The sequence below is a fragment of the Lissotriton helveticus genome, chromosome 1_2 (genome assembly GCF_964261635.1).
Source record: "Lissotriton helveticus chromosome 1_2, aLisHel1.1, whole genome shotgun sequence".
NCBI classification, from domain to species: domain Eukaryota; kingdom Metazoa; phylum Chordata; class Amphibia; order Caudata; family Salamandridae; genus Lissotriton; species Lissotriton helveticus.
This window is the reverse complement of record NC_136058.1, coordinates 78320753-78343592: the sequence shown is the minus strand read 5'-3', so window position 1 is coordinate 78343592 and position 22840 is coordinate 78320753. Positions and strand designations below refer to the sequence as shown.

Sequence of the window (22840 nt, the reverse complement as noted above, 5' to 3'; positions counted from 1 at the left end):
TGACATCATTAAAGCATCCATTTGAAGCTCCACACACACAACATCCTCATGAAGAAAAGTGAGATTTTGTCAATCTTAAAAACATGTTGCAAGGCGTTGTTTCACTCTGGAATACCAATAAACTCCCCGAGCCAAAACTCCTTCATAGTAGATACTCACTTGTATGGTACACAAAGGAGAGAAGTAAAAAAAAACTCCATCTTTGCTTACCAGTTTCCTCAGTGACAGAATGTAGTCTCTTTTCTCTCCGCATTAAGCACTGAAATTGCCTTATTAGAAGTCTCTGAAACCATAAAAGAGCAACTAGATAGACGGGAAGCACAGTTCTGATACTATTAGATCTGTCCGCTGCTATCGATACCGTGCCCTATGACCAGCTCTTACAAATCCTGTCAGATTGTGGCATCGGGGGCATGGTACTTAAGTGGTTTACCTCCTTCTTGAACGACAGTCGTCCGGAAATTCGGTCTCCACCCTTCGCGGCACCCATCCCGCCTATGAAGGTGGGAACCCCAGGGGTCTACCCTGAGCCCGGCATTGTTCCAGACTTTTCAATGCAACATTTTCAAATCCCAGAAACAGCACAGCCAAGTGTGTCATTAATATGCTGCAAGACATGCCTGAAGAAACCTCTTCCGGTTTAGAGCTGTGATCGTTAGAAATATCTCAGCACCTTACTTACTGCCTCTCTCAGACGAGAAGCAACTCTCCTGATGCCTGGCGTGACCTTGAGCAGAAAGTAGGAAGAATTCAACAAGCAACACAACAGTTTCAGAGTACTCTATAGTGGGCTTTTCTTCCTGTGCTGGACTTTTTTCCAAAATGTATTTTCCAGCACATTCCTTCTGTGCAGCTGCCAATTATTGTTTCCAGCACTTTCTCAGTATGCTGCTTTACCACAAGACTTTCTGATGTAGAAGACACTGAAATGCCTACTGCTCAACTGTCGGTAGGCAGCTAAACATGCTTCTGACATAGCCGATATCATCATTTACCAGGAAATAGACATAACAATCTTACTGAAACATGGCTATCAGAATCCTCGTCCCCAGTCATGGATTTTCTGGTGCCCCCTCATTATAATATTTTGAGACTTGATAGGCAAAAAAAGACAGGGGGTGGTATAGCCTGCATTCACCGATCGCACTTAGAAGTTGGTCAAATGCAATCCGACCCACTAGAATCATGCGAATACTAAGTATGGGCCAAAAATCCGTTCCGCTCGTGAAATTTGCGGATTTCCGGCAATTTTGCGATCCGCGAATCTTGCGAAATTGCCGTAAAAATTCGCTTGCGGGCAGATTTTTTTGTTTTGATGGCCAGCTCACTCAAGGGACCAAAGTTACAGGCACACACGGTCACTGGAGGCAAATCTTCGGGCCCTTTACGCAGCTACAGTGTAGGAAAAGCACTATACATTTACCCAACGAGGTAGCACTTACTGATTAGCCAGTAGAAAGTACTCCAGTTGAGTGGATAACTATGCAGGGTAGGATTCATTCTGGCACGAGGCTCCTGTCACAAAAATTAAACCTCAACAGGAAGCACTTACAGATATAAATAAAGCAGGTGCCTGAGTTGAAGCTCAAATTTAGAAACATTTTAATCAGCCCAAAACATTAGTGAGCACGGTCGAGTCTGGGCAAGTTTGCTTTAACCCCATATCTGCCATCGAAAATTAGCTGTAATACTTGAGGGAGGTCTTTGCATCCATGAGTTTCTCGAGTGCAACCCCCGTGTAGTTCCTGTGACCAGGAGGCTGCTTTCTCCTCATCTGCTGCCCTGCTCGCTCTCTGACCCTTACAAGAGGCATATGAACACGCATAGAAGCCCCGGGTCACTCTTTGCATCCGTGAGTTTCTCAAGCGCAACCCCGGTGTAGTTCCTGTGACCAGGAGGCTGCTTTCTCCTCATCTGCTGCCGTGCTTGCTCTCTGACCCTTACAAAAGGCATGTGAACACACATAGAAGCCCCGGGTCACTCTTTGCATCCATGAGTTTCTCGAGCGCAACCCCTGTGTAGTTCCTGTGACCAGGAGGCTGCTTTCTCCTCATCTGCTGCCCTGCTCGCTCTCTGACCCTTACAAGAGGCATGTGAACATGCATAGAAGCCCCAGTTCACTCTTTGCATCCATGAGTTTCTCGAGCGCAACCCCCGTGTAGTTCCTGTGACCAGGAGGCTGCTTTCTCCCCATCTGCTGCCCTGCTCGCTCTCTGACCCTTACAAGAGGCATGTGAACACGCATAGAAGCCCCGGGTCACTCTTTGCATCCATGAGTTTTTCGAGCGCAACCCCCGTGTAGTTCCTGTGATCAGGAGGCTGCTTTCTCCCCATCTGCTGCCCTGCTCGTTCTCTGACCCTTACAAGAGGCATGTGAACAACATGCATAGAAGCCCGGGTCACTCTTTGCATCCATGAGTTTCTCGAGCGCAACCCCCGTGTAGTTCCTGTGACCAGGAGGCTGCTTTCTCCTCGCCTGCTGCCCGGCTCGCTCTCTGACCCTTTGTACACAAGAGGCATGTTCCTTGACACGCATAGAAGCCCCGCCCGTTTGGCCCCGCACCACACACTAGCAGTATCAAACGTCTTCCCGCCCTTTCCCAACTATGATGGACAGCTCACTCAAGGGACCTCGGCGCCTTTTGGCGCGGTGGCAAAGTTACAGGCACACATGGTCAGTGGATACAAATCTTCTGGCCCTTTACGCAGCTGCAGTGTAGGAAAAGCACTATACATTTACCCAACTAGGTAGCACTTACTGATTAGCCAGTAGAAAGTACTCCAGTTGAGTAGAGTGCAAATCACTAAAAAATCCGCGAGTTCGCGGGAAAATCCGCTAATTCACAGATTTTATTGAGATTTCGCGTGAATTCGCAGACCGCAGATCTGCAAAATTCGCCCATACTTAGCGAATACCTAGGTCTCAATATAAGATCGGCTAACAATCAAAGATGCTACCTGCATGCACTTTATCACCCACCAGGTAATAATATGACCTTCATAGACCAGCTAATGGAGATCATCACGGCTAACGCTAACACTGGCACTAATAACATATTTTTAGGGGATTTAAATATACACTGGAATGACAACAACGACAAACAGGTCAACGCTCTTAAAGACTTTTTATCTGAACGAAACCTCTCCCAAGCATGTACACAACCAACACACTCGAAAGGAGCCACGTTGGACTGGATAATTTTAAAAAATGATAATACCTCAGTCCTCTCAATAGAGTCGTGCATCTGATCAGATCACCATGCCATAACCTTCCTGATACCCACATGGAAGAAGATAAAGACCACACAACCTATTAAAATCAAAAGATGGATGCGAGATACCACAGACTCAAATATGGAAAAACTAATTGAAAGCTGTGAGAAAGACCTAAATCTATCTTACAACTTGCAGAATGTGAATGATCTAACGAACCACTACACTACTTCAGTAATCAATATAGTCAACGCCACCATACCGCTAAAACTGAAAAGAGTTACAGAGAAGGTTAAAACCCATGGTTCAATGGGATATTGAATGAAGACAGCGGAAACTGAGACCCATCATCCCCTGAACTGAAATCCCTCAGAAAAATCAGAAACAAATACAACAAAAAGATCCTCAACTCCAAAAAGGAATTTATTAGATCAGAACTGGATAACGCCAAAAACAGACCACGGAAACTATTTGAGATCATAAAACAACAATTAAATAAGCTGGCTAAATCTGCCCAAGAAGTCACAAAAACGCAACTAAGTTGCGAAGAATTCTCAACCGACAAAGCCAACGCGCTGGAAAGAGAACTCAGGAATGCAGCAGACAACCTTGACCACCATACACCTTCATTGTACAATACCACTTCAAAAAGTGTGGATAATTTGAAAAAAAACAAGGCACAGTGGGACACCTTAAAACTATTGGACCAGAATAACATTGCCAAAACGCTATCAGACATCAAACCTAACAATTACTATAACGACCCACTACCATCAATTGTATTGTATTGTATCTGTGCTTATATAGTGCAGCTGCCACCCTACAGGTATCCTGGCGCTCAGATATAATAACACCCAATCAGCATGATGATGAGCAGAGCATGGAGCGTACTAGTCAGGACAAGGAGCGTACTGATCAGACTTTCAGGAAAAGCCAAGTTTTCAGGCTCCTCCTGAATTCAATCAGAGAGGCAGCCTGTCTGATCCTCTGCGGCAACTCATTCCACAGCTGAGCTCCTACCACACTGAAGGCCCTCCCTCCCATCCGTGAGCGTTTAAATTTTGACGTTGCTAAAAGGCTAGCACCAGAAGACCGAAGCTGTCTCCGCGGAAGGTACCAAGAAAACCTTCCTTGTATAGGGATTGGGCCCATACTGTGTGATGCTCTATACACCTGACAGAGTGATTTAATGAGGACCCTTTCCTTGATTGGTAACCAATGGAGCTCTCTCAGAGCACGCGTAGATGATGCGTTACGTCGCAGATTCAGCACTAGTTTTGCCACGGCATACTGGATTCTTTGCAGCCCCTGAAAAATGTACTGAGGAGCCCCTAGATACAAAGAGTTGCAATAGTCCAGCCTGCTCATCACTGTGCTGCTTACTACCAAGGAGCGCAGATCTTTTGGTAAAATTGACCTTGACCAAAAAATTAAAATATCTAGAGGAAATAGACCAGCCAGGAGTGCCAAGGAACTGGTGCTGAGACCACCCATCTTCAGGAAGAATAAAACCTATGATAGAGCTTTCTCAGGAGCGACCCCCAGAATCTGGAACTCACTTCCCCCGAATATTAGAAAAATTCCAAACACAGCAACATTCAAGAGGGAAACTAAGATCTTTCTAATGAGTAAGTTCCTTCCATAGGCAAGACAGTTCATCACCAAATCCTTGACATAGAGGTGACCAAGAAATAACAACAAGGGAAGTAAAGAGAAAATCACTAGCTTTATGAGGATACCAACGGTTGGTACGATACTAACCCTTGGACTGAAGTATATCCTCATCGCTGCTTGCGATATTCCCTGCTGTGCTGGACAGGAATAAAAATGGGTGTGGTCATGACGAGCTCAGCACACGAGCACTGTGCTGCATAACGAGCTGAGCTCGTCATGAGCATGGAAGGGGTTAAAGAAGGCACAGGAAAAGACACCAAAAACAATCATATACAGGAAGACCTCGTGCACCATATATAATTATTCCCTAACCTACCTCAGGACATTGTATATTCGTTTTTAACCTTGCACTGTATTTTTATTTATTTTCATCTTACTTTATTTTCCCACTTTAACCCTTTGTGGAAGCATATCTAACTAAATTCTTTACTGTGATCTCGGTATATTTTACAAGACTTGTTTCTAATCTACTTCATGTAATGTTAAGCACTCTGATACCCAAGGGTCTTGTTCACGCTATAAAAAACTTTTAAATAAATAAATAAGACACTGGTGTGGCATCCACATTTTTTTCTTCTTTTTTCATGTCTTTCACACGCATGAATTCTTTAATCTCATCGCAGTTGTTCTGGAGTCCCATAAATGCAGTGACCAGCCTCGACCCCACAGTACAACAAGTAGCTTCTTTATACACACATCAGGATAGGTTAAGGAAACATCAAATTCGGTTGCTGGATACAAGAATAAGTCTACAGGATACGCCACCAGGAGCATCGGACTGCCTTGCTCAGCCTCTGATCTTAGCTGGTGTAAATGTCAGATCAACATTCCAAGTGACAGCAACATTCCATACAGCATAATACTCATGGTGGTGCAGAGACACAGAGACTAGGGAAAGCATGATACAACACATGTCCTTTATTTTTTATATGCGGAGTTCTCTGCCCCGACAGGGTGTTTCTGCAGTCGTAAACTTGCTATTAATATGTTGTTTGTGAATACCAACAAAAGGGTAAACTTCCACATAGCACGCGCACAACGTGACATTCACTCCTCCCCAATTTGGGTCACTTCTCCTCCCCGCTGTGCCAAAGAACTCTCAGAATCAGAGTATGTTGTCCAAGGCATAGTCTTTAGTTTACATCAAACCAGGTAATTCATCAAAAACCAATATGAGAGTAACAGTATCCTATTTGGATATATATAAAATTATTCACAACATCACACTTTAGTGGCACCAACCTGTCAAAGGCAGTAAGGAAGTTAGGCACGACATTACACTTGAACTTGGCCGGACACTTGAACTTGGCTGTACACTTGATCTTGGCTGTACACTTGAACTTGGCCATACACTTGCACTTGGCAATACACTTGCACTTCGCAATCTAGGCCCACCAACCACCCACTCTGCTGCACACATTGTGCCAGCATGCCCCAATGCGCTTCAGCGAACAGTTCACTACTTGAAATCCAGGGCACAGAATAGAGCACCGGCCCACCCGGATACCTGTACGCTGGCAGGCTCCCCAAGGTTCTACTCAGTCCATACGTTGCGGCTTTGGGCAGTAGAGTGAAGGGATCACCAGCAGGTCCGTCCCACTCTCTGCCTACCCACTGCACACGTCGATCCTACCCCCTCCTGGGGTTCATCTAGTCACTGAACCTCCATTGTTGTGCATCCCCCTTTGTTGATAACTGTCAATGCTCCGCGAGGCATCGCTCTTCTGCCGGGTGGGTGGGTGGTCGACGATGCGCCACTGCAGCTTGGCCGAGGCCCAAGGGGACAAAGAAGCTGGAAACCCCGGGGCGCAGCATTAAATATCCTCCCAGGTTTTCCCTGTGCCCCCCAATGACGTCACCTGACCTCTTTATTCGTCCAGCCCCCTTCTTGGTCCCGGAGGAGGCTTAGTCCTGTGGCGCTACTAAGGGCGCCCCTCCCCTAGACGCTTAGGTCCTAATTCAAATATCCTCACCTAGTCACATACAGCCTTATTCATCAACGGGCCGTTTTGCGAGCCCCTAATAGCGATTCATAGCGAATCGCTATTAAGGACTCGCAAAACGGTATTCATGTAGGAATTGCAAAATAAATAGCGATTCCTACACATTCCTTATTTGCGAGTAGCAAATTGCTAATCGCAAATAAGGAATAACTCCCCATTCATTCCTATGGGCCAAAAGGCCCATAGGAATGAATGGGGAGTATTCCTTATTTGCAATTAGCAATTTGCTACTCGCAAATAAGATAGCGATTGAAAGGGTGCTAGGGGTGTCCAAAGGACACCCTGTAGCACCCCTTAAATGTAATTTGAAACAGGTGTTGCGCACGTGTGTGTGCAACATGCAACTTAGAAAAATGCTTTTAAAAGCATTTTTCTAAGTTTTTGCTATTTACCGAGAGGTCTGACCTCTCGGTAAATAGCGGCCCGAAATTGCGAATTAGCAATTTAAAAATGGTTGATGAATTGCATTTAAGGAATCTCAAATAGAGATTCCTTAAATGTAATTCCTCGCAATTTAGCGAATTAGCAATTACCGATTTTTGCATTTGGGATGATGAATCCCAAATGCAAAAATTGCGCTCGCAAAGGGCCAGATTCTCAGAATCTGGCCCTTTGCGAGCGCAATTCGGCTTGATGAATCAGGCTGTTAGTCACTAGACTTTCTGCACATGCGCAGGAAACCTGCACACATGACACATCTAATGCCCAAATTGCATTGCAAAACAACTTAGGGATTACTATAAGCAATAAGCAATGGCATCACTGCTCTGTAACAAAAAGATTATGCTTAAATAGCAGACCTAAATGAATGCACTTTAAATACATTAACAGAGTCTGCTGCACTCCAGGCCGACTATTTCGCTATGGACTGCTGGAACGACTCTAGAACTCTATCCCCACTAGAGGCAGTGTTGGGCTATGACCAAGAGATACAATGAAGTGTGAGGCGCTTAGTAGCTATTGGACTGTTGCTAGCAATATGATGGGGCCAGGGCCCATTACCAACACTCGATGAGTGGCACAAATACATGACCTACTGCAAAACACAATCTGGCACATACCCGGACCTCCTACCGCCACGGCGTCACCCTAGAGAAATATGGGGGCCATACCGGATCTACCTGGTCGGCCGCTGCGGGGAAGACTTGGGGAATGATACCCTACTAGATGGAAACAGGGATATTTTGATGTGAAAGGGGTCATTGTTCAAGTATGCCATTCTACGATGTGAAAGTGTGCAAATATGAAATATGTAGTATATCAAATATGCAGTGGTTTGTTGAGGGATGCACTCCTATTTCCTAATCCTATTCCTTCTCAAATGAAAATATTTTCAAAATTATCAAGTGGTGCTGCACCGCTACGTGTGCTGTCATCACACTTTACATAAACTAGCAACATTCAACAAGTACACAGACTTGGATGTGATGTGCACTGTTCACTTTGAACGAAATTCAGAAATTTGTTAATCACAATATAAAACACAATCTGCTTGTATCATAAATGTATTTGATACATTATTTGACATAAACGTGAAATCATAACATGTTATGAATTACACAAAATATTTATGTCCTGTTCATTTTCATGCCTGATGCATTTCTGGACAGCAAGGTCCTTTCCTCAGGGGCATATCTCATGTAATACTACTCAGTGGAAGATCCGTGATAATAGCGTTGCCAATCAGTATAAAACAATCTCCAAAGTGTGAGTGTATTCCAATCAGAAGTTATCCTAGTATTTACTCAGTCTCTGTCTCGATATTAGCAACATTTAGGGCCCGATGTAGGTAAAAGGGAATTTCCGATTTCAAAATACCGAGGCGGGCCGAATCGGTATTCTGAAATCGGAAAACGAGATGTAGCAAACAAACAGCGAAATAATAGGGAATCGGTCGGCATCGGTAATGTGAATCGGTACGTACCGAATCGGCATGGACCGAATCGGAACTAGCCGAATCGGCTACCACCGAATCGGAAATAGCCGAGTCGGTAAAATCAGAATCGGCAATTACCGAATCGGAGGTATGAAAACACACCCATGGCCAAAAAGCCCATAGGAATGCATTGAAGAAACCGAATCGGTAAAATCCGAATCGGATGATACCGAATCGGATTACACCGATTCGGTAATATCCGAATCGGATACAGCCGATTCGGTAAAAGCCGCTTCAGCCAATGAGGTGGCTCCCCCTCCCCCACCCAAACAGGGAGTGGCAACCCTGGCAGGTGCAGCCAATTAAGAACTTTCTGGAGAGCCAGCCTGAGCTGAGCAGTCACAGTTAGCAGCAGTGGGAGTAGGAGTTAGTGAACTGTTCAGAGCAAGATGGAAAACCAGAGTGAGAGCCAGAAGTCCAGCCAGAAGAGGAAGCCTAAGTTCAGCAGCACCGAGCTGCAGGTGTTGGTTGAGGAGGTGGTGAGGGTGCACCGGCAGCTATTCGGAAAGCTGTCCCTCAATGTGCCAGACAGCACCAAGAGGAGGCTCTGGAGCGTAATCGCCCAAAAGGTCAACGCTGTGGGTGTCACCCCCAGGTCCCTGGATGAGCTGAAGAAGCGCTTCTACGACATCCGCAGCCTGACCAAACGGAAGATGGCAGAGATCCAGAAGCAGGCTGGAGTCACTGGTGGTGGCAGGAACCCGGCGCCACCCCTCACCGAGCTGGAGGAACTGGTCTCCAGCACCATTGAGAGGGAGAGCGTGACCGGAATTGGGACCCTGGACAGCTCAGCCAGAGCTACAGCTACAGGTAAGAGGCATGCGCATCAGGACACACCCTACCAGACACCTCCCCATTAGACACAATGCATAGCCAAACCCCAGCACAGTACTGTAACCAACATACAAGAGACAAGCATCATGGTACATCCAGTCAGCAGAAGGTATCAAAATATGGCAGTGCAGAATCACAAGACATGAAACAGTGGAACACATTCTACGGAGATGCTAGGACATGTGGAATGCTTTAATTGTACTGACTGTAATACATCGGCACACTATTTACAAATGCTTCTTTGTACCTAGGGGCACCATCAGGCGGACAACCACTGCCAAAGGAGGCAGCAGCACCATCTACCACTGCACTCGCAGGGCCAAGCACGAGTCAGGCTGCCGAGGAGGAGGAGGAGGAAAACACCATAGGGCTGGGTATTGAGGGAGACCTGGCAATTGACTTTGATGCACTTCACTCCCCACTAATGCAAAGCACACCCCCCTTGCAGTTCTCCCCAGGGAACTCCCCGACAAGGGAGCTCTTTCCACCTACACCAGCTCCTGCCACTGTGGCTCCAGTACACCCTGTCCTGGGAGCAGGGGCTCAGGCCCCGGCCAGCACCACACCCCCACCAGTGGCACCCCAGCCCACTCAGCAGGCGGGCAGCAGCAGTACCCGGCGCCGTGCCATTCCCACCACTGCAGAACCAGCACGGGAGGCCAGTGTGTTCCGGGGCCTCGAAGGTAATATGGTGAAGATCCAAAGGCAGCAGGCGAAATCCATCATGGCATGCCAACGCCAGCTCCTGCAGCACAACCTGCAGATGGGGGAAATGGTGAAAGGATTTCAGGCCTTTGTGGATTCCAACAAGGAGGCAGTAGCAGGTTTAGGCAGGCTAACCACTGCCATCACACAGTTATGTGGCAGACTGGAGGAGCAAGAGGTGATGCGCAGGCGGGATGCCCGGGTGCAGAACCGCTCCATAAGCCGCCTTGCTGCAGCAACGGCACGACTCTGTCAGCGCAGTGCCAACATGGAGTCTAGTCTGGCACAAAATACCGCAGAGTTGACAAGGGGAATGGCCCGCATCACAACAGCAATGGAGGCCTTGATCATCTCTACCACTGCCGCAAATCCTGCCCTGGACCTGGGGGATGCTGGGGACAGCAGCAGCCGCAGCAGCCCGGCCAGCGCTGCGTCAGAGCCACGCAGGAGCACCAGGCGCTCCGCAGATGCCGCTGGTCATTCTGAAGGGGGTGAGGGACACCACAGTGGGGCTGTAAAGCGCTCAAAGAAATAGCCTAGCAAGGGCGGGTGAGGCAACCTGGACCCTAGACTTTTGTTTTCATTGCTATTACACCTTTTTTATGTTGCACATCAGTGCAGTAACTGTGTAGCAACAGTATTAAAAATTGCTTATTCAACACAACCATTCACCTGTCTGTGCATTTGTACTCACTCAGAAATAGTTTGCTGTTATCTCCTCACGTCTATATCTGCCATCATTTGGCGTACACACCCCAGCTGGCTGTGTTAGTGGCACAGCTTCGTCGTCATCATGGTCCTCGTAGTCACTCAACTCCACCTCAGTGCCCTTCTTCACCGCAAGGTTGTGTAACATTGCAGAGACAGCTATGATTTTGCAACAGGTGATGGGGGTGTACTGCCTTGCACCTCCACTCTTGTGCAGGCATCTAAACCTGCTTTTCCAGATGCTGAATGTCCTTTCCACAACATTCCTGGTGCTTTTGTGGGCACGGTTATACCTCCTTTGGCTGGGTGTAGAGGGGTTGAGGTAGGGGGTGAGAATGAATGAGCGGAGGGCATATGCACTGTCGCCTAGAAGGAAAAGGGGTAAAATTACTTACATGCATACATGTATTTCACTTTGCTGTTTTTGGTTATGGGGGGCTGATGATGTGTCTCACCTAGGAGGTATCCTTCTCCAAATTCCCCAGCCATCAGCCGTGCATAGATGCCGCTCTGTTGGAAAATGTAGGAGTCGTGGGTACTACCTGGAAATTTTGCTACCAGGTCTGTGATGGTGCTTTTCGCATTGCAGATCACCTGTACGTTGATGGTGTGAGTGGACTTCCGATTGCGGTAGATGTATTCTGTGTCAGATGGTGGGCAAATCGGAATGTGTGTGCCGTCTATGCAGCCAATGATGTGGGGGAATCTTGCCATCTGGTAGAAGTCTGCTTTGGTCTGTACCAGTTCTGCCTGGGTTGCAGGGAAGGAAATGTAGTGGGCCATCCTCTGGATCATGGCATCAAGGAACTTGTGGAAGAACCTTGACAGGCTGCTCTGGGTCACCCCTCCTGCCACAGCGACTACACTTTGATAGCTGCCAGACGCCAGCAGGTGTAGGCAGCATAGCACCTGCACCTGCACAGGGATTGCGTGTGCCCTTGGGGTGGGGTGCTGCAACAGGGGTTGGAGGTCCCTAATGAGGTCTGTGATGGTCTCTGAGTCCAGCCTGTACCGCTGTAGGATCTCTGCATCTGTCAGCATGACCAGGGTGATACGCTGTCTGTATACCTGCTCCTCTCTTTGCCATTCCCTCTCTCCTTGCTGCTGTAGCCGTAGCCGCCTCGCTATGACATAAAAAGCTGCCATCCTGCAAGTTGCAATGCATTTTGGGGCTGTTTTTATGGGTTGGAGTTGGTTACCACCTGATCGTAATCCATGGTAATTACCGAGTGGATTCTACCGATTTTGAGCCAAAATCAGTGTTTCTGTGCCTCCCTACATCTCCCCTTCTGTCCGAAGCGGGGATTTTCCCGATCGGTGATTCTACCGAATTGGTAGGTTCTCCGATTTGGCTTCTGTCCGATTCGGTGTCTCTACCGAATCGGTACATGGACCGATTCGGCTTATGTCCGAATCGGTGTCTCTACCGAATCGGTACATGGACCGATTCGGCTTATGTCCGAATCGGTGTCACTACCGATTCGGTACATGCACCGAATCGGCTTATGTTCGATTCGGTGTCACTACCGATTCGGTACATGCACCGATTCGGTGTTTGCATCCGATTCGGTGTGTTACCGATTCGTACAGTATCCGATTTTCGGTATGTACGTATCGGATTCTTTTACATTCGGTAATCATTCCGATTGGGTTTTGGGTCCGATTTGTACTTTTTTTTGAGCCCTACATCTCGATGCCAGTATACCGATCGGTAAGGGCCCTAAATCGGTATTTTCGGCCGTTACCGATCGGTAACGGCCTACCTACATCGGGCCCATAGTCTCCCCGAGCCGATTTCCCTCCGACCAGCGAAGTGATATCAAATATGGACATACACCTTGATCATTTTGACGAAGAAGGAAGAAGAATACAGAATACAGTGGACTTTTCAGAAAGCGGTCTAATGTGTTGATTTTTGTATTTTAGAAAACGTACAGCCTAACACCTGCTATTACATTGATGTATATACAGTGTCTGAAAACAAAGCAGGAACGGCCTCAAGTGCAAGCGGGTTCTCCATCGAGATGGGTAACACTTATTTTTCTGTTTCAGTTTTTTAATTTTGACTCTCTTATTTAGTTTATAAATCAGCTCATGGTTTTGTTTTACAGCACCTGTGATAGGTCCTGAGATGTATTTTAAACTCGGGACAAAAAACTCGGTTTTAATTTCCTGGAAGGAAATCCCAGCAAAGAAGCAAATGGGATGCATTATTTACTACAGCATTTACCTCCAGCACCAGCACATTAATACCACCACAAGACGCTTTGGTGAGTACATTGAGAGAAGCAACACATTAAACCCACAGCATGTTATTTGTCAAAATAGTCACAACACTATACTGAAAAAAAAATTGCAAGTAATTAAAACACTATCAGAAAGATTATTTACACATCTATAAAATCGAAGTCTGGTGATGCTCAATGTTAGTGCTTACAAAATCAAAGTGTGCTTACAAATACAAAGAGTTAAAGACTGAATTACGCACAAAGTATATATATGTGAGGTACATTGTCGTCCAACAGCAAATCCAGCCAAGAATTGACGAGGCAAAACCCAGTGATGGTGCGTGGTAATTTTATTGTGCTAAACACCAATCCGCCATGACGCGTTTCGGCCTCACAAAGCCTTGATCACATGACAACGTCATAGGGGCAGATTACCCATTTTAAAGTGCAACGTGCCAATTATTTCATAAACATAGAAAACATACTCGCAACTTCGTCACATACTATGGACTAAATGCAGAAGGATTTCAACAATGCCAAATATGAGGCAGTTTACACTCCTAACTTTGCACATTGATTCAAAATACACTGGTATCAGCAATTCAGAAGAAGTGTAAAACACATAAATATATAAATATATTTAAAAGTATAAATACTCCAGTTCATTGCTGAAACCCTAAAAGTCATCCATAAAATTATGTTGTACAAAACGACTTAAAGTGTTCTAAAATATACCACTAAGCCAGTTTCATTGCAATAAACAACATGGATGCTTGATACTATTTCCTACCAACTGATTAGGAAACGAATTGAATAAAGCCCAAGTGGGCGAAACAGTTTAAATGTGCAAAATACTGCTGTGCAAGTCATATTGTTTAAATAATGGCAAAGAAAAAATAAGTGCTACAGGTTATAAAATGTAAGACAAGTGACAGTAAAATTTACAAACGATATAGTCAAGTGTGGAGAACAGCGATTCAATATATTTACAACAGTACTCATACTTAAAGTTCATGATTTCAGTTAGATGTTGATTCTACTCTTTATTATAAATAAGTGAAACAATCTTCGCTTGCATTGAGACCGTTCGGCATTTTGACATCGAGCATTATGATATGGCGTGGTTCCAACTTGCGCAGTTGGGATTCACGATCCCCTCCCCTCCTCTGAGGGGCTACTGTGTCAATGACATAGTATCTCAACTCAGTGGCATTCTTACCATGGCACTCCTCAAAGTGACGTTCCACGGGGTACGCCGCATCCGCATTGGTAATGGCCCTTAGATATTGCAGGATCCGTTTGTACACCTGTGGTCTGGTACTTCCCACGTAACGCAGACCACAGGGACATTCCAACACGTATACGGCGTACTCCATCCTACAGTTCAACTTGTGTTTGATCTTAACAGGATTCCTGTTGAACGGGGTCATGTATTCTGTTTTGCTCACCCCATTCCTGCAAGCCTTGCAGGTTGAGCATTTCAGAAAGCCCCTGCTGCTGTTTAGCCACAAGCCCTTAGTTCGAACTTCAGGGCTGCTAGAAACAAGACTATACTTCATGGATCTCGCTTTTTTATATGTTATGCTCGGTGTACCAGTAACCAATTTGCCAACAACCGGGTCACTGGTTATGAGTGACCAGTTGCGTTTCACAATCTTGTGAATAACCTGATGTTGGTTACTGAAACCAAAAATTATGCATGTCTCACTTACTGCTGCAAGTTTTGGATTGCTTTCACTTTGGACAACTGGGGCAAAAAGTTGCAATCTATCTAGAGAATTTTCTCTGTTCATTGCCCTGTCTATGATTCCAGCTTGATAGCCTCTATTGATGAACCTTGCTTTACATTGCAACTGTGCCAATCTGCATTCTATGTCGCTACTGCAAATTCTCCTGATACGAAGCATCTCCCCATACGGGATGCTCCGTATCAAGTGCGCCGGATGATGGCTGGCAGCATGCACGATGGTATTTCCTGCTGTTGGCTTACGATAGAGCGGTGTCTCTAAATTTCCATTATTGACAAAAATCTCAACATCCAGAAAGACAATAGAGGTTGCGCTAATGCTGCTGGTGAACTCTAGATTAAGCTTGTTCACGTTGAGCTCTTTAATGAACTCAGCGGCTTCACTTGCTGACCCATCTCAAATAAGGAAAAGGTCATCTATGTACCTTAGCCATTTTTTAACTTTTGAATTTAGGATGTCGCTAAAATTGGGTATGAGTACCTGCTCCTCCCAGTAGCCCATGTGCAGACAGGCATAACTGGGAGAGAAGCAGGCCCCCCATAGCCACTCCTCTAATTTGCAGGAATAGCTGGTTAGAAAACAAAAATAAATTTTTGTCAAGGCACATGTTAATCATCGAGACAATCATTCTGGAATGTTCATAAAAACAGGCTGATCTTCTGTTAAGGAAATGCTGAACTGCCTTTGTAGCATCCTTGTGAAAGATACTTGTGTACAAGCATGTTACATCCAATGCAACAAGTAGGTAGCTGGGTTCCCACTTGAAAGTAGATAACTTCCTAAGCACATCCCCTGTGTCCAAGACAAAGGAAGGCAAACTCTTGACATGCTCCTGCAAGAAATAATCAACATACTTGCTTACATTCTAAAGAATGCTATTCCGAGCGGAAATAATAGGTCTGCCTGGAGGATTGAGACTGTCTTTATGAATTTTTGGGATAAACAGCCAGATTCATGAAGCCAAATTGCGATCGCAATCGCTGCGAATCAGCAATTGCGATCGCAAATTGAAGAAAAGAAATTCATGACAGTGAAAACTCACAAATTGCGATATCGCAATATAAAAATTGCGATTTCGCAAAGTAATTAGCAGAATCCAGGAAGAAGGCCATTAGCGAATCGGAAATAGCGAGAAACCATGGATTCTGCGAATTGATTTGCGAAATCGCAAAATAATCGCTATCGCTATTCAAGAAAAATCGCAAAATGCGGAAAACTCAAAAATCGCTATTAGCGTCGCGCAATTTAAGGAGAACCCAAACCAGGTGGTAACCATTAAGGAAAAAAATAATAATAAACTTTAACAAATTACCAACAGGTGCAGGCCTGACCAAACACACTTAAGGATACCCAGCTGGAGCATGAGGACTCTCACAATGCCAGGACTCTACATGGTGGTCAGGCGGCGAAGGCTACAGCGAACAGCAGGGAACAGACGCAGGATCCAGGAGCGAATATTCCGCCAGTGGGTCACCCTTCTGGGCCAAACTGATGAGCAAATTTACTCTAAGTACCGCCTGAATGGGGCAATGATCATCAAGCTGAGCTAGACCCCCTGATGCAGCACACAACAAGGAGGACCAATGCCGTGCCCACCCATGTCCAGGTCTTGTGCAGCCTGCACCTACTGGCCTCCGGAAGCTTCCAGGGGATAGTCGCTGTTGCAGGGGGGATATCCCAGCCCACCATGTCCCGCTGCCTAAATAGTTTCCTGGAGGCAATGCTGTGCCGGCTACACCACTACATCTCATTCCCGACCACCCAAGGACTTGAATGACACCAAGCTACAGTTCTACAACATCGCCCAATTCCCACATGTAATAGGATGCATTGACTGTACCCACATCCACATCTGCCCACCAGCACAAACGGAATACATGTACCGCAACCGCAAGTCATACCACTCCCTCAATATCCAGATGGTGTTCAACGCCAAGACAATCATCACGGACATAGTGGCACAATATCCGGGGAGCACACATGACTCATTCATATTCCGGCACAGCGGCATGCACACACGACTGGCCAGGGGAGATTTTGGCGAAGGACACCTACTAGGTAAGTACACATGCCCCCGAATAGTACACTGTGACATTGTATCTGCGCAGAACAGGCACTCACCCTGTGCTCTTTTCCTTCAGGTGACAGCGCCTACGGTCTCCGTGAGTACCTCCTCACCCCATACCTTAACCCTGCCACACCACAGCAACGGCGTTACAATGCTGCACACATACGCACAAGAAATTGCATTGAGAGGACATTTGGCCTTTTGAAGAGCCGTTTCCGCATAGTTCACAAGACTGGTGGGGCCATCAAATACACGCCTGAGGTCTGCTGCCGCATCGTGGCCGTGTGTGCAATACTCCACACCATTGCTACCAAGCGCAGGATACCAGTGGAGATATCTGGCAGTGAGTCGGAAGGGGACAACCGCCCACCTCCACATGTGCGTCATGCACGTGGGGAAAATCCTGCTGAAGGACACAGGCGCCGCAACCACATCACTATTAACTGTTTCTAGTGCACCCATTCCCCTCACACAACACTGCACTCATGCATGACAAATGTAATAATGACATGAGTTGGAGTTAAGTGAGACCATACATTTTTATTGTTAATGCACAATAATGTGGCCTTTGATTTCCTTGTTGTCACATGAGGACAGTATTGCTTCATACCTCCCCATGCAGGGGTAGAGGGCTTGCTTAGGTGTGCAGCATGGCCCTACACACAGTGTTCAGAATATCACTATCACCTACGTACAGACGCACCGAGTCGTCTCTCAGGATCCTGAGGGACGGTGTTGGCCCGTGATCCTGCTGTGGACCTGCTGCTGCGGCGGCGTTCGGGCACCGCCGGCAAGGATATGCTGCTGTTGGTGGACGCAACCTCGCTGACATCGTCAGCCCCTCCTGGTTCACCATGGGCAGTGGGCTGCATGGTGAGCACTGCTGCTGTCAGCTGTTCCAGTGACCTAGCCACATCCAGGCAACACTGTACCATTTGACCCTGCATGGCAAGTGATCTGCGGGATAGTTGTGAGGTAGCACTGCCTACTACGTGGTTTGACCTGGTGTAAGCCGACAGGCGGGCCAGTAGTTGGCGGTGGCGGCAGCGGGTCATGTCCTGCTGGGCTACCAGCAGCTGACTATTTTCACGGCCAGCTGCGGTCATCTGTCCGACATTGTTGGCAGTCTTCTGCAGCTGAAGATTTATCGCTGCCAGGTGACGCGCCTGGGTTTGGTGTACCACCAGCATGTGGCGTTCAATGGCCAGGCCAGGATCAGGTAGATGGAGTGCCCTGCCCGTGCCTGTTGAGGCTTGACGCTGCTGGCGCCTCAGTCCGCTGGACTGGGATCTTGCTCCGGCGGTGCGCCTCGTCTGCCTCCTAGCCGCTGGTGGTGTGGCCTGTACAACTGCCGTGGGTGTCTGTTGGGGCGGTGGCTGGACACCTGTGGCTGCAGGGGTGGCCCTGTCCACATGGGGTGGTGGTGGTGGTGGTGGTGGAATCACTGCAGGTGGCTGGGATGGACCTGGTTGGTGGTCAGATTGGCCCTCACCCTCAGTGTCATCCGGTAACTCCTCGATATGCAGGGCCCCGCTGTCAGTGCTGGGTTGGTCGGCAGCACCTGTGATGTGAAAGGGTGCATGATTAATGATATGTATCTTGCACATGAGATGTTGCTACATGCATGCAGGCTTGCTTTCCCTGACTGGCTTTTGGAATGACTTTGATTTGACAGGTCTGGCTGTGTTGGGATATCTGGGGAATTATGATAACACTACAACTACCACAATGCATTGGGGCATTTCAGGTGTGCATGGCCTGCATTACTGGGGATGTCATATTGCTAGCACAGGAGTCATGGCCATTGTTAGGGGAGGGGGTTGCAGTCGCATGGCACTTACCTTGTGATTGTTTGCTGGGTCGGGACGAGGCCAACTGAGTTACACCGACGCAGGCTTCTGGTGTGAGGGTGCCCTCGACACGGTCCTCCAATGGAGTGTTGGGTGTGGCAATTGGATCCCCTCCGCCGGTGGCAACTTGCTCCCCAAGCCTCTCCGCAATGCGCTCCTTTGCCCGACCTGTCAGGTCGTACCAGCGCTTCTTTAAGTCGTCGATTGACCGCTGGGTCACCCCGACTGCATTCACTTTCGCGCGGATGCGCAGCCAGATCCGGCACTTGTCTGCCTCTGGCACCCTCCGGAAGTCCTTGCCGAAGAGGCGTACATGGTCATTGCAGACCCCCTCTATGTGGTGCTCAAGCTCTTGTTCTGAGAACTTAATTTTTCGCTTCCTGCCTTGGCCACTGCTCCCTGCTGCTTCCTGGGACATGTTGGTGGTATGTGTCCTGCTGGGGTGCTGCAAAATCACTGTAGTTCAGCTCTTCACAATGCTGCTTCCACTGGCTGGCTCAGTGATATGTTTGTGGGAGGGAAAAGCCTACTTCCTGGTTGTGATGTCATCAATGGGCTCGAAATGCGACTTCCCGTTTTTGCGATCTCGCAGTTAGCGAGATCGCTAATTGCGATTTCGCTAATTGCGAGATCGGAATTTCAACATGGGAAACGGGCGAATCTGCGATTTTTACGCGATTGTGGCAAAATCACAATCGGTAATTGCGGCCGATTGCGATTCGCATTTTTCTATCGCTTTTCTTCATGAATGCCATTCTGAGATTTTCAAATTGTGATTCGCTATTTTTCGCAATTTGAGAATCGCAGAATGGCACTGTGATGAATCTATGTGAAAGTATATTACAGGTGTTGTTGGATATTCATTTTTCAAGTACGTATACTCATCCATAGTTCGTAAACCCAAACTCCTCCAGGCCATTAGTTTCGAGTAAATGTCCTTATATGCCAACTGGACCTCATTTGCAGTGGTTCTTCTATAGCATTCTCGATCATTTAGCTGACCTAGTGCTACCTCCATATACATTTTGCGAGGCCATGGCACTATATTTTTGCCTTTGTCCGATTGCCGGATGATGACGTTATCATTGTCTTTCAACTTTTTTATCAATTTGTGGTACTCTAGGTCTCTATAGTTGCGTCTCCTAGTAGCTTTGAAATTCTTAAGGAACAAGTCTTTCAGTTCTGATGCTACTTTTTCGTGGAACATATCCAAATTGTCCTTCAACATTAGAGGACAGAATTTCGATTTGGGTTTAAAAGGAGTAGTAGCTGACATCAATCCTAATCCCCGGCCGGGGATAGGCTGTGACAACGATGCCTCTTCCTGAAGTTCCAGTAATTCTTGTACCAGAACTGATCCTGAACTAGGTGGACTGAATGGAATTCTATTAGGCTCTGTCGACAAGGTTGTGTCAGATGTTTTGTGCAAACAGTTATATTTTGTGAGTTTCAACTTACGCACATATTTGAATAAGTCAATTTTGGTAGCTGCGTAATCAAAGTCGCTCCTGGCACTATATGTAAGTCCCAACGATAGAATAGATGTTTCACTAGGGGTGAGCTCTACATCCGACAGATTCACCACCGTCTGACCATCAGTTACTTCGGGACCTGATTGCATTGCCATTTGCTCCGTTGTTTCTTTTGCCTTCCTCCCGCTTTTCCTGCATTTGTTGCACTTTCTCCTTTCTGTGCATTTCCAATTGTTGATTTGCTTGCGGTGGCACCCCGGGTACACATATAAAACTGCTCCCGACTTTGCACCGGTTCCATGCACTCCCGTGCGGGTGCTTTCAAGCGGGCGATGCTCCCGCAACAATTACTGCTCCATACTTCGTGTCACTCTCACACAAAGAAAAAGCACTCATGGTGGCGAGTCCCAAGATTTATTTACGGGGCTCACGGTGTCCAGGCGCGTTTCCGCTGACGCCTTTTTCGATGGTGCTGTGGCGCAACCGAAACGGCCGTTTTTAATGTCTATTCACAATCATCAAACAGTGAGAAGAGAAAGAGGACAACATTGCCATTTTTTTGGCAGACATCTTGGAAAGTACAAACATGACGTTAGTCTTACAAATGTTATTTTAAGTTGCATATTCAAATGTTTTCAATCAACATATGATGACACACAATATGTAAAAGCTGATACACTATATCTAAGTGCCATTTCTCGATGTCTATGGTTAAGCCCACAGATAGGCGTCAATTCATGATAGATCCCACAAATGACTAATCACATTTTAACATTTTAACATGGTGGGAAGAACACGGTCCATGATGACACGTGGATCTTAATCATGTCCATTTTCTCGTGTTATAACATTCAATTTTGCCCACAGATGGGCACCCATAATTAGTCTGTATAACCAATCCATTCCACCTCTCTTCTCATAGTTGAACACAAATATTACTATACTTATTCAAAAAAGTTTTCACTCTGTAATAGAAATAACCCATCCCATCCCCTGAATATCATAGCACCATCCAAAGAGACGTCAGCCGAAACGCGTCTGGACACCGTGAGCCCCGTAAATAAATCTTGGGACTCGCCACCGCGAGTGCTTCTTCTTTGTGTGAGAGTGACACGAAGTATGGAGCAGTGATATATATATACACACACACACAACAACAAGCTCACTTCACAGTGTTTGCTACTCAAAAAAATGAGTATATATATTCATAATAATTTATATTAACAAAATGACACATAAATATTATATATATATATATAGAGAGAGAGAGAAAGAGAGAGAGAGAGAGCAATAGATAGATAGATAGATAGATAGATAGATAGATAGATAGATAGATAGATAGATAGATAGATAGATAGATAGATAGATAGATAGATAGATAGATAGATAGATTCCAGCACTGAAATCAGTTGTCTGGCTACAACTGCATTCATGACAGAGGATGGAATCCTGAATCAAACATTACAAGACACCCAGAGAGTGCCAGGTATCTGCACAGTAACGCTTTCCAATCAACAAAAAACTAATCTAAACGTTAACATATGTGAATTTGAATTACTTATAACTAATGAACATGTTATCAAATTGACAGAGAAGTAAAAAGCGTCATCATGCTGGCCATATCAAATGTATTGATATAATACAAAGAACAGCTTTGGCCAAGCCAAGAGGTCGAGCTCACAAGTGAAAAGCTTCTTTTTAATTGTTTGTGTGAGTGTGTGATTGTGTGGAAGAGTGAGTAAATAAATGCAATATTGATTTAGGGTCTGATTCGATCTTGGCAATCTTACCACCATCCAGCTGGCGTGGCGGTCCCAAGTACTCTGCCGAGTTGATGGCAGTCCTCCCGCCGTATTTAGATGTTGCAGCAATTGACATGAGACTGCTGTGGCGGTAGTCTTCTCTGCTGGCTAGTATTACTCCATCGCCACCAGGCCTGCGGGATTGCGCCGAGCCAATTTTGTTGTTCCCGTTGAGCTGGAGGTGTTCTGGCAGCAGAGTCCTGGCATAGCAGGACAATGGTGAAGTGGACACAGGTAGGTACTACTTATTTACATCTCAATACACATAAAGGTTGGGTATATGTCAATATGTACATGTAGCCAATGTCTACTGGGCATTGTTTTTACATATAGCATTGCCCAACAACAACATGAACACACCATTGCTTGTACACCTACACCCACAGCAAAAGCCTACCTTAGAATCCGGCGACAACGGTATGGTTGAGCGTCGTGGTCAAGTAGCACCAGCATAGCGAGGACCTTAACAATGTTGTTGAAAAAGGAATCGGTGACAGGACACTGAAAAAATGGTGAGTTTTCAACCCCTTTGTCTTAATTTCTGGCAATCCGAGCTTGGAGGTGTCCCTGCCACAGTTTCCTTGACGGAAAGGCACTTT

General features: G+C 46.4%; 1 protein-coding gene across 3 annotated transcripts in view; it reads left to right on the top strand.

The window, feature by feature from the left end:
• LOC144798121 (interleukin-12 receptor subunit beta-2-like) overlaps window positions 1-22840 on the top strand; it is a 467579-nt gene that overhangs the window by 329147 nt on the left and 115592 nt on the right. For all 3 annotated transcript variants that reach the window (XM_078668879.1, XM_078668885.1, XM_078668889.1), the window contains 2 exons: window positions 13000-13101; window positions 13185-13343. In XM_078668879.1, the coding sequence (XP_078525005.1) occupies window positions 13000-13101; window positions 13185-13343 (261 nt within the window). The remainder of the gene's footprint in view (window positions 1-12999; window positions 13102-13184; window positions 13344-22840) is intronic.